Genomic DNA, 14,750 nt, shown 5'->3' with positions numbered 1-14,750 from the left:
CAAATACCAGAGGAAGAAACTGAATGACGATAAGAATGTTGCTCTTTATTCTAACACAATAGACAGCTGGGTGTAATTAAAAACACACACTAAACAGGTAAGCGTGACAAACATGAAAGCTCAATTCCATCTGTTAAATGTTTTTATTTCACTATAGAGCATGCTCTCATTTAAAGAGAAGAATCATTTATTGACATGTTTTTAACCACTTATTGCTTAAACAATGCTTTAGAAGTGGGGAGAATATATCTTTACACAAGTTTCACTAAATCAGAGGTATAAGTATATATCATAAATACTGAAAGGCATACTACCAAATTGCAGGACGATTGAGTGTTCTATTCTTTACTTGGATTATTTGGTTATTAACACAGATGCAAAAATATGAAGCTGTATTTTACAAGCCTGTAAATGCTTTGTATAAAAACTGACTAGTCAAATAAAAGCAGTGCCGGATTTAAAAGGCTCAGATGTGTCACTCTTAAATGAAGAGTTTTTGCATAAAGTGGTAATACTGATGTGAAATACATGTGCCCCATTTGTATTTAAGTAGATTAGTTAAGTTAATGTATTGTGTTGACTGTACATTCCAGCACTGCACAATGCATTGTCACTCAAGTTTGTAGGCAGACTGATCCAGCTGACTGATTCGTATAATTTTTCATGACCTAGTATAAAGTAGTCATGCCTTTTTTTTTAGACCCCAAAGATTAAGAACCCAGAGAAAGTAGTGTCATCATCTTCATCGGCAAAGAGCCCATTGGACAGCTCTCCACCAGCCACCTGCAGCCACACCTTGTCCCCCACGTCGAGGTGCAGCACAGCGCCCCCTGCTGCCTGGTCCTCACTGCTTTGGTAGTTATCCGTGGTGTGGATGATCCTTGCACCATTCTTCACCAGAGCCACCTTCACGTTTCTGGAGTAGACAGTGATGTAGTAGGTGAAGAAGTAGGCTCCTGCTGCAGAACATGTGAATCTTCCCGTTTGTGGATCGTAGTGACTCTGCTGATTGTAAATAATCTTGTCAAACCGGATGGGTGTGTTAGCCGCTGGGAGTTTAGAATGAGCTGTGAGTCCCACAGAAAAGGCGCTTTTAGAGATAACTAAAGCATCTCCCTTCTCCCCCTTATCACCTCTCTCCCCTCGAGTCCCTCTTTCGCCACGATAACCAATGTTGCCTTTGTGACCTGGAACACCGATTTCCCCTTTAGGCCCTGACCTGCCGGGAGGTCCTGATGGTCCCTGAATGCCTCTGTCACCTCGAAGGCCAATCTCCCCTTTGGGACCCTCTGGTCCAGGAGGCCCCAAATCCCCTTTATGTCCTTGGGGTCCAGGCAGCCCAAGTTCTCCCTTATTTCCTTTCAAGCCTATGGGCCCTTGGACTCCTTGGGGCCCCATTTTCCCAGGGGAACCCCGTTCTCCATTATCTCCCCTTTTTCCTTTGAGCCCTACTAGGCCAACTTCACCTGTAAATGACAAGCACATCAAATCCTTTAAGACAAAGTGTGCATAAATATTCTACAAAACCAGATAGGGTAAAAAGCTGCATGTAGAGGTATTAGACACATTACAAATCTTCCAATTATTCAGAGGACATTTACCATGCTCTCCTTTGTCTCCTCTATGGCCGTCATTGCCTGGTCGTCCAACAGGTCCTATTTCACCTTTGTGTCATAAATGATTGTTGATATTAATCACAACGTTGAACCCTTAGATACAGAAAAATGGACATGGTGTTAAGCTCTAAATAAGTTTATTCTTCTAGACTTACCTTGATCCCCTTTTTCACCTCTGAGTCCATCTCGGCCATCTCTGCCAGGTGTTCCGTTGTGTCCGGGGTCCCCAGGTATTCCAGGGTATCCACAAACGCATGCTTTATTGGGGGTTTCTTCTTGTGCAACACATCTGGCGATAAATAGAAGGAGTAAAAGAGTAACCTTAAACCTCGTCTGCAACATTGTGCCCGAGGCAACCTGTCTAACAAAACCAATGTAAAAAATGACAAAACTTTCAGACAAGAAGTCTAAAATAGTGCATAACTTTGCCTCTTTACCGCAAAGCAAACACTCAGAAATGGAATGTCAAAATCGTTTTCTATCAGGAAAACTTAAGAGGTTCAGTGACAACTAAGACACTAACCAAAGAAAACATAATCTGGACAAGAACTTTGGACAAGAGTGACCTCAGTCCACAGAGCCATTCCATTGGTCTGACTGGGTTTTCAGCTTACTTATTGAGTCGGTCAGTTACACATCACCTGTGCCCTTTCACATGCCTCTATAGTCTGCTTCAGGCTAATAATAAGCTGTATGTGCAGGCCAGACATACTTAAGTACACACAGATTCTCATATGCTGCCTTCTTATTCAGTTAGGCAAAAATGATGCTGAACCTTAACACATCTTGGCATGTTAATAAACAACTAGATTGAAGAAGATTGAAATATTTAAATGTTCATTAAAAAGGGGGTTGTTTTCAGGACTGGATGACCTGAATTAATATGAGCCATTGTTTTTATTTACAATTTAAAAGGATGAAACTGTAATGTAATAGGCTTGGTTTAGCGATTGCATGCTAATAGCTAGCTAAAATGTTAATTCAAGCATCTTTAAATGCCAACAGTCAGAAAGAATTGGCCCTACATAAACTTGATCACTGACATAAAATGTGACCTTTCGTGCCTCAACCAAGGTCTCTGCTTATCTTAATGATAGTGTGGCTCAGTTTGTCTTTATGCTGGATGGATTTCAGTGCATATTTAGAGTGGACATTAGGTCCGTGAATTCACACAGGCTCACAAAAGGTGCAAAAATGAAATGGAAGATTACAGCTATTCTTAAATATCGCAACCAAACATTTTTAAAAAATATTTTCTGACAGTATTGGTGACTTGTTTTTTGCTTTAACCGCACCACAAAGGTGCAATCTGAGATTCAAAAGCAATTCTGGACCAGCTAGGGGTTTTATAGCTTACTCAAGGTCACTCTGCAAGGCAAAGCTTTAACACAGCTTGAGTAAGGTTTCATGGGTAGAGGAGCCATCATAATCATTATGCTGCTGCCCCTTTATTAGATTGTGTACAGTTGGGAGAGACAGCAGGGATGGGCACAAGGGAGGAGCTGGAACATAAAACCAAGATAAGAAACAAACTCTACACAGAGCATATACTTAAATACTTCCTGGTTATCAAGTTACCCAGCTTGTGTTACACAGACAGACACAAATATGTGTTCACATACTTTATTGTTCAATCCATCTTCTCACAAGCCTCCAGATATAAATATATTCAAAAATATAAACATGGCAATACATAAAAGTGCACATTCAAGCAATGTCTTTATCCAGAAACGTCACTTTCAGACATGTTCAGTTATTTACTAGGACACAAAATAGACAAAGATGTAATCTAACAAACAAATAACAACGACATGGCTCAGAATGAATGAAACTCATTTAGAATTTGCAGACAACGAATCAGGACCCAGTCTCTGTAGTCCCATAACCAGGCACAACGTGAGGTTGATTTGGTTACAGAGGATACTGTCTACAGACAAGATAGCAGAGGCATCATCTGTCACTGAGTTCCATTAGATTTAAGGCTAAATAATGACACAGTAACCTACCATCCTAGCACAATGACCAGTGATTAATGGAAACAAATGTATACATATATACAAATAAATAGCAATAACATGCTGCAACATTTTTCCAGATTTAATATGTGTACAGTATAACACTGATGGCTTGTTTTGTATAGAGATTTTATCTTAAATTCTCTAGATTAAGACTAAAATGTTGTAGAATGTCTTTGAAATCACATTAAGTAATCATCTGACCATGGGGAAAATAGCGAAGAAGTAATACAGCACATGGCATAAGGGAGGAGAGGAACAGGAAGAGAGCTGGCAGAAGGAGATCTACAGTATATGACATCATTTTTTTAAGACAGATCCCTCTTTTTAGGAAAGCAGCAGTTCCAGGAAAATCGGGGTTAACATAGCAGGCGCTAGAAAGGATACGAAGGTTACAGTTTTGGAGGTATTAGTAGAAAATAAAGTGTTGAAGCAAGGGAACAGGTTAGCTACTGTCGTAAGTGGTCTACATGATCTGACGATGCATACCGTAGCCCGTCATACCAGACTGGGAAGCCCCGCGGTTGCTGCCCATCTGCAGGCCGATTAGACTCTGGCCCTGGCGGAGCTGCTCTTGACTGAACTCTCGCCGATACCCCTGGGCTTTCCTAAACATGATTTAGAGCAGTTATGAACAGATGTGGAGGAACATTGGCACAGCAGGTATGCAGTTGTTACAGTGACTTTCTTTTTTTACCTGTGAAACCAGTCTCGGTCTCCTCTGTAATGGCCATCGTCCTTAGTGACAGCCACACTACCCAACGCCATTAGGGTTCTTTGCACTGCTGCCATGTCCTTCCCTTTAGCCAGAATAATGAAGAATGTTGTCATGGCATGCTGTTAAAACTTCTCATTAGTGTAAAAACTACTATGAAAGAAAAGATGCTAATCCAGCCGTACATGCATGGTAGGAAATCAAGGGTAAATCACCTTCCCAGAGGTCCACAGTTTGAAATATGTCAGTGGTTGTGACTCCGTAAGCTTCAGCTGCTTGCAGAAACTGAGAGATCTTCTCCATTTGTTTGAAGGCCATCTGCGTCTCTAGAATCTTCTTGATCGGCTCCTTCCCCCTCGGGTAAAGACTATTGATGAGCCTACAGAGGATCTGGGACAGAGGAAATCAGAAATATGAAGCATTCCCTAAGAGCACAGAAAGAAATGAATTAGATTTAGTTGATGAAGCCGATGTAAAAATAGAAGTAATTTCTGTTAGTGAAAATGCTTTATTTTCTGTTGCTGCATTGCACTATTCTCTGTTTAGCTACTTGCTTTAGTTCCAAAAACTGACGACTCTCTCTGGTCTCTGATGGATTTCCCTGAAAGATTCCTCCAACATTAGAGTCAGCTGCAGTGTCAAAGAAAGAAGACACTACCTGACAATACAGGGTTCATTTCATAATTGGTTGGTAATTAGGTCTTATGGTGCTTAGGGGTCCCACTGCAGAAAAGTACTTTTTTTTCCCCCATCAACGCTACCAAAATAATTGAGTACAAAAGTCTACATTTGCGAAGTGAGGACAAAAACATTTGTCAAAGGATACTTTCAATAAACAAAACAAAAAAAAAGAGAAAAAGAAAATAATCTTTTAAACACTTGTTAAATTTATCCTGGCTCTTTAAATCTGCTCCAGCCGCTTTGTTTTAGCTTTAATAATTAAACGATGACTTCTATTTTTAAGACCATGTACTTCAGCTACTCACTGTCCCATCCATCAGCCATTTCTGGAAGTTCTGTCTTCCCGCCTGTGGCCTCTCCAGGTTTCCTCCACACTGTGCAACTATCCAGTCCACCAGCCGCTGCTCCAGGTCAGGGTCGTACTTCTGCTCGATCTTTTCCTGCACCTCCCGGCTCAGTCCGTAGCTGGGCCCTCTGTTTGCCATAGCTGCTTTCACAACTCTCGAGCAGTGTGGTAAAGGCTTGAAGAAAACACATGAAGCTGAATTTACCTTACTTTGTAACAAACTGCAAACATTCTGTTAAAAACGCGTTACTATGAAATGACTCTTGTAGCAGAGCATTTTCAGTCATTTTGTATTATAAATGGCTAAAGGATGGCTACACTTCTTACTTTGATATTTTCTCTTCCCTTTTTCTCATTTGTTTACTTTTCTGTAGAATTTAAATACTTCAAGAAACTGTCTCTGTGTTTGAAGAAAAACCACTCAGCCAGGTTTCAGTCTCTCCAAAGCACCTGTCCCCCACAGCTCAGCCCCCAACCCAGGCACAGCCCATCCATGCTGTAGCAGTGAAGGGTGTGGTCATGGCTGCTGTCCCACACAGGGGAGAGACCAGCCCTCTTATTGCTATGGCAACAATCAAGCCCGTTTCCGGCACGCTGTAAGAGGATGGTGCAATTATGACCTCCAGTAGGCAATCATCATGGCGATGGCGCAAACTAAATTATCAAATGTATTTGCAGAAAGTTTTTTCCTTTAAAAAAACCCCCACCAATTCCTCCAGCTCTATATTTAGCCTGATTGAGTTAAATTTGATTACGTCAGTCCCTTGTGGCGCATAGAAAATGTAAATGTGAACTCTTCACTGATCTGTTGTTGGGAGCAATTCTCTCAGTTAAATTCAGTTAATTAAAAAAAATGAACCCTCCATTAATGTAAGGACACCACATTGCTACACATCCTGCAGCTTGTTTAAATATTTAACTAACCCGGAGGCAACTGCGCAAAGCCAAAGCACTAAGCTGCGACACTGCATCGCTTGCGCAAACATTTTATACACACTATGTCATGTGTTTAAAGCAGTATCATTCAATGCAAGCTACGCACACTTACCAAAGAGAAGAGAGTCTGATTTGTCCGTGCAGTCAACGTGTTTCAGTTCCGCTGAGCTGGGCAGGGCTGAGGATGCTGAAGTGCTGAAGCATCCATGAAGCGCAGCACGGGCGCGTGGGGGGCGCAGGCTGGGTCCAGTCTGTCCGGGAGGGGGCGAGTCATTGCTTTTATATGCCAGCTCTTCCAGGAGGAGTCCCCTAGAGACTCTCCAACACGAAATGCGACGCGACACCGCTTTCGGACAGTGGTCAGTATAGTGCGTGCTCAGCTTTGCAGCATGAAATGAGCATCAGCGAAACCAAAGCACATGACAATACCAAATTGATTAAATCCTGTTTCAGACACCCAAAAAGTCAATATTGGTTATTAAGCAACCGCAAACAATATTAAAAAAAAGATTTGCCTCATGAAAGATGGCAAATATAGTAGCACGTTTGCCGTTTTATCTCGTTAGAATAGATGTTTTAACCAGTTTCTACACTTTGATTTCTTTATCGTGTGTTAAGTAGCTTCAGTGATATGAGTCATTTTTAAGAAAGACAACAAAATGAATACAATGGATGATTATTAATATACCATCTCCTGATTCACAAAGATCGTTAGCGAAAAAAACCTGCTTTATGTAAAACTTTAGCAAATATATATATTCTAAAACATCACCCTATGCAATGTATTTTACGCTATCTCTCCTGCTGGCATTCAGCGGTCATTCATGCTCCCATAAATTGATTTTGATTTTAGTTTTGACACAAACAAAAATCACTGGCTACATAGCTCAAGCACGAGTTAAAGGTCAGTGCTGCAGTTAAGTGGATCTGGGAGAGTTAAGTGGTTGGCTTCGCCCCATTGAGCACAGTGCAGCTCGTGGCCAATTACATGTTAATAATCAACAGTCAGATGGCTCCATTCTGCAGGCCTCACTGTGGCTAAAGGCCACATGAATGAGGAGTCATGTAACAGAATGTTCTGCTCACAAAAATAATCCCTTCATGGATGCAGCCAACACACTTTTGATTTTACTACTCGTAGTAGAGTAGAGAGTATAATGATTTTAACTCACTATATAAACTATATAGAACTACTCATTATGTTGCCATGCATTTACGTGTGGCTAATAGTGTTTCTGTCAGTATTTTGCTGTAATTCAATCTGGATTTGCATGAAAGAAAAATCCTGATTTATAAAATAAAAATCTGTTTAGTAAACAGATTAGCTAAGAAATGCATAAACCACTTAAGAGTACTTAACTTTCTGTAATACAGCTCTCAATCCCCTCTACTACTTTTAGATTATTAAGATGATTGTGTTGTGGTTGTTGTGGTAACAGACTGAGACCTGCACTGTAATGTGCAGAGGTTTTATTGGCCAAAACAGTTGAAAAGTGATTAAAAAAGGCACAGGAAAACTATCCATCTAAGTAAAGAGGGAGGGGAGAACAGTTAAACGATGAGAACAGCGGTACACAGCAGCAACAGAAGACCTAATAAAGGCCAACATAACACTCCGTATATTAACGTGGAACACATACAAAATGCAACCTGAAGATATAAGGGGCTAACAGCTAACAGGAGAGCTCCCCTCAATGTAGTTTGCACTGTAACGGCTTGTTGAAATGACAGATGAAGTACAAGGAGATAAAAGGTCGTATTTGGCGGAGACGCATGCCATTGTTTGGTAAATTCTTGAGGGTCGACTTCCAAGTAAACAAAGTCTTTCTCTCTTTTATCTCAGCAACCTCTCAAGCTCACTCCCCCGCCCTGTACTCAGACCAAAGTGGTCAGCTTGTCTATGAGATCGTCAATAGTGTAGACCATGAGCTTGATGTCATCTTTGTCAGACATGCGGTGCTGGCCGTGTCGCCGCAGGATGACGTCCACGTCAGGGCTGAGGACGCGTTCTGCAACCTGCATGGAGATGTGCCACGGGACGTCCTCGTCCTTCAGCCCATGAATGAGCCGTACTGGACAGGTGATGGGGATGGGACTCTGGAGCACACAGTGGTTTTCTGCCTCCTTCAGAAAGTCCATGTTAAACTTGTAAAAACCCTCCTCTGAATGTTTGGTGGGCACGGTCCACTCCCCCTTCTCCTCGAACTCTTTGCGTGTCTGTGTATTCAACATGGACAAATCACAGTCAAACATTTCAATCAAAAGACAACCAAAGTTTTAAATGAAAGTAATAAAATAGGATTTTTGTGATCATGTTTTTTATTCGTACCTCCAGAGAAAGAGCGTTGAAGGATGTGACAATGTGATCAGCAGCAGTGGAGATGCCTACAAGTGCTGCAGTCTTCTCTGGTCTTGCAATGGCTGCGAGCAGCATGAGCCAACCGCCTATACTGGAACCCACCAATATCTAAGAAAAAACACCACAAAAAACTGTTAAGCTCCTAGTTAATTCTTATTCATACTTATTCACAAGACCATCCAGACTCCTGCAGAACAATCATGGCAGACGAAGACTAATGATACCACAAGTATGGTAGCACAGTGCCATCTTCTGGACAAATGGTGGAACATACAATAAACACAACACATGGAAATTAAATTAATTATATTCATTTCAATTCTCTATTTTGGAGTCACAGTTTGTAAAGATCTAAATGAGCCTCATTCTTGGTCTGTTCTTCAATAGAAATGTGTTCTTGTTAGCTAAGATCAGAATCTAAGAACATGAGGGAGCACTGTTACGCACGTTTGAGTGCTGATATGGCAGGGCATATTTATTTGTTATTGTGTTTTTCTTCATTTTGCACTTCTATATTAAAAGCTAACATGTATTAATACATGATTCAACTATGGTCAACTTGTATTTCAATCATGCAGTGTGAAGTCTTATATTGTGTATCTTCTGATGCAACTAAATATCATGTAATCAATCTGCCTGTTTGGGTTTAAAGAGCCCATATTATGCCCTTTTTGGGGTTCGTATATTTAATCTATGTTCCTACTTTTGTACGTTCACAATAGATAAAGTCCGAAAAAAGTGTCTGTTTTCATGTACTGCTCCTCCTTGCTCCCTCTACGCTCTGAGTCCGTCAGCTACGCTCTGCTGTGACCCCACGTGGGCCAAGTCTGCTCTGATTGGTCTGCCGATCCACTCTGTCGTTATTGGTCAGTTGCTCAGCATGCGTCTCGGGAAATTTCAACATGAGCTGCAGGGCTTGCCACAACGAGCCAATGGGCTTAGATCAGTGATCTCACACTGACAATGACGTCGGACTGACACATTTTGATCGAGGGGGGCTAGAACCGAGCGTTACATGCAGCTAATGCTACAGCTAACAGGAGGAGGTAGGAGAAGCCGTGTTTCCGCGGACTTTGAATTTTTGCACATAGATGTGCCTAAACATGCACAGGACACATGGAAAACACACTAAAGAGCATATAAAACCAGAAAAAGCATAATATGGGACCTTTAACTATGTAGTTTTGGTAGAGAAATGTGAAAGTTGGAGAAATGTACAGATTATGTGGTAAATGTTCATAACTATATACACAAACTGTGGTCCCTGGAACACTGTTAAATATAAAATGCTAGGCGAGAAGTTATGGTGGTGGGCGCACAACAGTGAAAGCGTAACTCTCCTCGTAGCTTTTTAGCTCCAGTGTTCCGGGGGAAACATTTTTTCCTTTGAATAAAGCTTGTGCATTTAGTTCAGAAAATATAGCATAGTTTTACTTCTCCAACTTTCAAATTTCATTACCAAAACTACATAGTGCACCTTTAATTTTGATCAGCACAACATCTACTTTAGAACTACTTCAGTATTTCTAACTTTGCGTGCAGGTCAACTTCACTTGAACATTTCTGACTCTGGACTTCTCTTTTCAATCATGTTTTCTATGAAGCACAAATTTAAGAACGATCTAAAGAAAATATAGGTGAATGAGGCCCAGTACATCTCTTATAAATCTAAATACATTAAAAGTCCCTTTCCTTTAAAATAACTGTTCTGTTTAGGTTACTTCTCATGGCCCTCACTGACCAGCTGTCTATGTTCACAGTTTGAATCCTTGAAGATCTGCTGAAGTGAGAACGTTTCTTTGTTCACATCCCTCCAACACAAAAACCTACAAAGAGATTTTTGAGAAATCTGATGTAGTTTTGAGCCATGTACTTTACATGTAATGTAATTTACACAGCTGTCACTTGGAAACATGAATCCTCCAGTGAACAGACAATGACAATGGAGGATTGTATCTAATTAAACCTTGGTACAATGTCAGTGTTTCATGGAGACTGGATTGTTGAATGAGGGATATTGAAAAACTTTTTTGTCAAGGTAATTTAACTTTTTGTATACCAGAAACATATTTTGATTCCATGCAGCATGCAGGGTATTTACAAACATTTATTTAAAGTTCACTAATAGAACCTCAGACTGAGCTTAAAGGTCCCATATTATGCTTTTTCTGGTTTTATATGCTCTTTAGTGTGTTCTCCATGTGTCCTGTGCATGTTTAGGCACATCTATGTGCAAAAATTCAAAGTCTGCGGAAACGCGGCTTCTCCTACCTCCTCCTGTTAGCTGTAGCATTAGCTGCATGTAACGCTCGGTTCTAGTCCCCCTCGATAAAAATGTGTCAGTCCGACGTCATTGTCAGTGTGAGATCACTGATCTAAGCCCATTGGCTCGTTGTGGCAAGCCCTGCAGCTCATGTTGAAATTTCTGAGACGCATGCTGAGCAACTGACCAATAACGACAGAGCGGATCGGCAGACCAATCAGAGCAGACTTGGCCCACGTGGGGTCTAACAGTGGGGGCACTTCAGAGCGTAGCTGACGGACTCAGAGCGTAGAGGGAGCAAGGAGGAGCAGTACATGAAAGTACAAAAGTAGGTACATAGATTAAATATACGAACCCCAAAAAGGGCCTAATATGGGCTCTTTAACATCAGAACTGTATACATTTTTCAAAGTTTAAATTAGGAATTTAATTTTTAAACCCCAAGAAAACTCCAAGGCACTCTTTTTAAACTTTTCAAATACCTTCACTTCACCAGTCATGGTGACATTAACGCCTATGCCATTACATGAAAGACGTGTCTTGTGTTGATAAAAGTACCGAATCAGAAGAGCAGATCAAACAAACTCTTTATGGGCTCAGGAAGCTGTCCAAAATGTTAACTATTTTAAGTCTTGAACAGTGTGCAAAAGTCCAGCTGATCGCAATCTATACAGCTAAGCTAGATTTGGATTCATTCCTTTAGCAAAGTATGTGTACTATCTAAAAACTGGACATTTTATAGGACGTGTGTAAATGAAAGGAGTCTAAAAAAGCTGAATGAGGGAAGTGTTGTTTCTATGAGAACTCTATTAATGTTACAGCTTAGATATTTGAAAGTGAGTCTGATTTATCCATCCTTAGTGTAAATCTAGCTGCCCTGTTATTCAGCTCCAACCTTCAGTGTCACGATGTTGCAGAGAGATTTCACTGAGTGATGACTTGTTTGACAGTTTAACTGGAACTCTAGATTGCCAGCTAGCTTCATATTACATTTAGCCACCAAAAGTTGGAGGTGACCAGCTGAACATTATGTTGGGAAAAGTTATCTATACAATTAATAAAATCAAAATCATTACTATTGGAAAATCAGAAAAATAAAATATACAGGTGTGTTTCTGACATGTTTCACACTCTATCAGGTTGCCATCTTAGCAGTTTCTATGAAAAGCTCTGATGTTTGAAAGATCTTTAATCAACTTGAAATCAAGTTGAATATTAATGTGCTACACACTGTGGGTGCTCTTAAAACTGGTTTTATCTTTCCACAAGGGAAGGTAAAAATTATATTGTTATTTATTTCCGATGATGACCATCTTTCTAATTGTATTGAATTTTGTTTGTACTTTTTTCTTTTACTTGTTATCTATAGCTTGATTACATTTGCCATTTGTGGCATTCCACATACTGCCTGTGTGGCTCTGATATATATAGTCTCTAAATACAGCACCTAAACCCTTTTACTGTGGTAGGAGGGACCACTTGGCTGTAGCTTATCCTGAACATCATACTATTGCATTTCAACGCCTGCATATTGAACGAAAACAAAAAAGTTACCGTAATTTTTCACTGAAATTAAAGTTCTGCCTTCTTGTTTACATATATCCAACGTTTCAATATGCTTCCTTACATGACACATCTCACACTAACACGAGGAAAGCGTTGGAGTCACTATTTCTAATGCACATAGATCCACACCTGTTGTAAATCTAAAACTGTTCTGAATGGGAGTTGACTCTCACCTTCCATCCCTGTTGAGCAAAGTTTTCATAACTTCATTGATTACTAACCGACAGTCATCTCCAAAGGGGTATGACCCAAAATAAATATTTACCTGTGGCCCCTCTACTAACTCATCCAACACGAAGAGGACGTCTTTTTTCCAGGTACCAATAGTCCCTTCTGCTAGCACCCCCTCCGAGGCCCCATGTCCTGTGTAGTCAAACCTGAAAACAATAAATAGAACAGGCAATGGGCATCAGAGGGTAAAACAATTGCAAGCCATAATAATCCACCCTTAATTTTATTTTTAGACATAAGTACAATTAATAATTAATATACCACTAAATGTTGGATCAGCCTTTTGAGTATTCAGTAGAACGGATTCATGCATTTTAAATGCCACCACCTCAAGAGGAGGCTTTGCGATTGATAGATTTGAAACAGTTGGAGAAACTAAGAATAGTTACATTTAATACTGACTAATATAATCCACCCGTTTACCAATCACTGTCTTAAATCTGTCACTCCTTAGTGGGCCTTTATAGTGCGCTTCTTATTTTGGCCTCTGATTTTTTTTAAATGACTCAAAAGAGTTCTAAAATCTGTTGAATATAACCAACATTTTCTTTTATTATAAAGCTCTCTTTAAGTAAAGAAAATCACATCTTATCTCTCACTTATATCCAGATAAACACATGGCATAGTACATGTTGAGAGCACAACTAATCTCAGTGAGTAAACACCCTTAATAAGGCCTTGGCAGTAGCTGTCTCACAGAAATATAACTAATCCTTCAATTTCATTTTATTCAACACTCAATGTAGGATGAAACTGTGGATGTATGCAGGTAGTATACATCTTTCTGAGTTCATGTATTTTAATTTAGGTCATTTCAATCCTTTGACACAACTATGTTATTCTGTTTAATATGATTAAATGATCAATGCAACCTTTGTAATGTTCAGCAGGCGCTTCAGACGTTTCTGATGTGTATAAAAACACAATTAAAGACTGAAAACATCCAGGACTGATATTTGATGGGGTATGAGGGTTGACATTTAGATATGATATATTCTGGTTTATGAGATTATTTTCAGGGCATGGTCATGGCATGCATCCTTTTTCAGAGGTTAATTTGAATGTCTTACCTAAGATATGAGTGTCCTAGTGACCTACAGAACTCCTCCAGTGACTCAGCTTTCTGCCCATTCATGCTGGAGCCATATCCGGGGAGGAAGACCACTCCTGGACTCTTCCCCTTCGTTCTTCTGTAGGCCAACTTGGGGAGGTCTGGTCGTGAAGCATACTGAACTGTGGACTTGTGTCTCCTACCTCCTGGTTTACACAGTGCAAAGTATTACAGCTTTGGCAAAACATGTTAAGCAAATGACTCAATGTACAGCATATTGGATAAATTACATAATCTTAACTGAATACAAGCACACCCCTTTATATTGGTAAAGGCAAGTTGCAAGCGTGGGGCTTTTTTTATTTTTTTTTTTAGATCGACCACACATAAAAAATAAGTTAGGCAATGTGACACTCCTGTTTCAGGAATTCATGTCGAAATGTTCTCACATACAAGATTGAGCTCAGACGGCGCAAAGCACACAACACAGGCGCAAACACCGCGACGTTTACTGCCCTAAATTTTGTAAGACGACGCAGTGTGTGAGCCACACCCCCTCCTCGGCGTTTAAATCTCCTCACATGAAATTCAAGCGTTGTGTAATTCATTGCAGCCAAGCGGAGACTTAAACAAACCTTCAAGACGCTTTAAAGACAAAGCAGCGAGCCCTCCATTGCTTGAAATATGCGAAAGTCCTCTGCGGCAGGACCTCAGCGCCACGGCTGCCATACTGCTCCTCGACCCACTGAGGAACTATCGCGAGAGTAGCAGCGGTGACTCGCTTACTCTCAGAGCAGGAGTAGTCCATGACAAAAGAACCACAGCACAGCTCTGTGGAGGAGTGGTGCAGGAACTATTTAGTAAGAGTAAAAGTAGCAACTAGACGACTTATTTAAAGCATTACTCTTGCATTAAGAAAATAATACATATACTAAACTTTAAGTAGCCTATCATATAATAACATGACACAA

The 14,750-nt window shown here is 40.4% G+C and overlaps 3 protein-coding genes across 3 annotated transcripts; all 3 read right to left on the bottom strand.

Moving 5' to 3' along the window:
- Positions 1 to 120: 120 nt before the first annotated feature.
- c1qtnf9 (C1q and TNF related 9) lies at positions 121 to 3,073 on the bottom strand. The gene is made up of 3 exons (XM_061064477.1): positions 1,772 to 3,073; positions 1,602 to 1,664; positions 121 to 1,466 (listed from the first exon to the last, which is right to left on the bottom strand). The coding sequence occupies exons 1-3, from the start codon at positions 1,956 to 1,958 to the stop codon at positions 697 to 699; spliced, it is 1,020 nt and encodes a 339-aa protein (XP_060920460.1). The 5' UTR covers positions 1,959 to 3,073; the 3' UTR covers positions 121 to 696.
- A 152-nt stretch (positions 3,074 to 3,225) lies between these two features.
- tagln3b (transgelin 3b) lies at positions 3,226 to 6,946 on the bottom strand. Its single transcript, XM_061064479.1, has 5 exons — positions 6,422 to 6,946; positions 5,333 to 5,548; positions 4,562 to 4,736; positions 4,329 to 4,431; positions 3,226 to 4,239 (listed from the first exon to the last, which is right to left on the bottom strand). The coding sequence occupies exons 2-5, from the start codon at positions 5,510 to 5,512 to the stop codon at positions 4,098 to 4,100; spliced, it is 600 nt and encodes a 199-aa protein (XP_060920462.1). The 5' UTR covers positions 5,513 to 5,548; positions 6,422 to 6,946; the 3' UTR covers positions 3,226 to 4,097.
- An 818-nt stretch (positions 6,947 to 7,764) lies between these two features.
- Positions 7,765 to 14,568, bottom strand: abhd10b (abhydrolase domain containing 10, depalmitoylase b). The gene is made up of 5 exons (XM_061064423.1): positions 14,415 to 14,568; positions 13,799 to 13,985; positions 12,763 to 12,874; positions 8,639 to 8,776; positions 7,765 to 8,526 (listed from the first exon to the last, which is right to left on the bottom strand). The coding sequence occupies exons 1-5, from the start codon at positions 14,506 to 14,508 to the stop codon at positions 8,185 to 8,187; spliced, it is 873 nt and encodes a 290-aa protein (XP_060920406.1). The 5' UTR covers positions 14,509 to 14,568; the 3' UTR covers positions 7,765 to 8,184.
- Between the last annotated feature and the right edge of the window lie 182 nt (positions 14,569 to 14,750).

This window comes from Labrus mixtus, chromosome 19, assembly GCF_963584025.1.
Source record: "Labrus mixtus chromosome 19, fLabMix1.1, whole genome shotgun sequence".
NCBI classification, from domain to species: Eukaryota; Metazoa; Chordata; class Actinopteri; order Labriformes; family Labridae; genus Labrus; species Labrus mixtus.
Note: the sequence above shows the minus strand (reverse complement) of the source record. Positions and strands in the feature narration are given on the sequence as shown.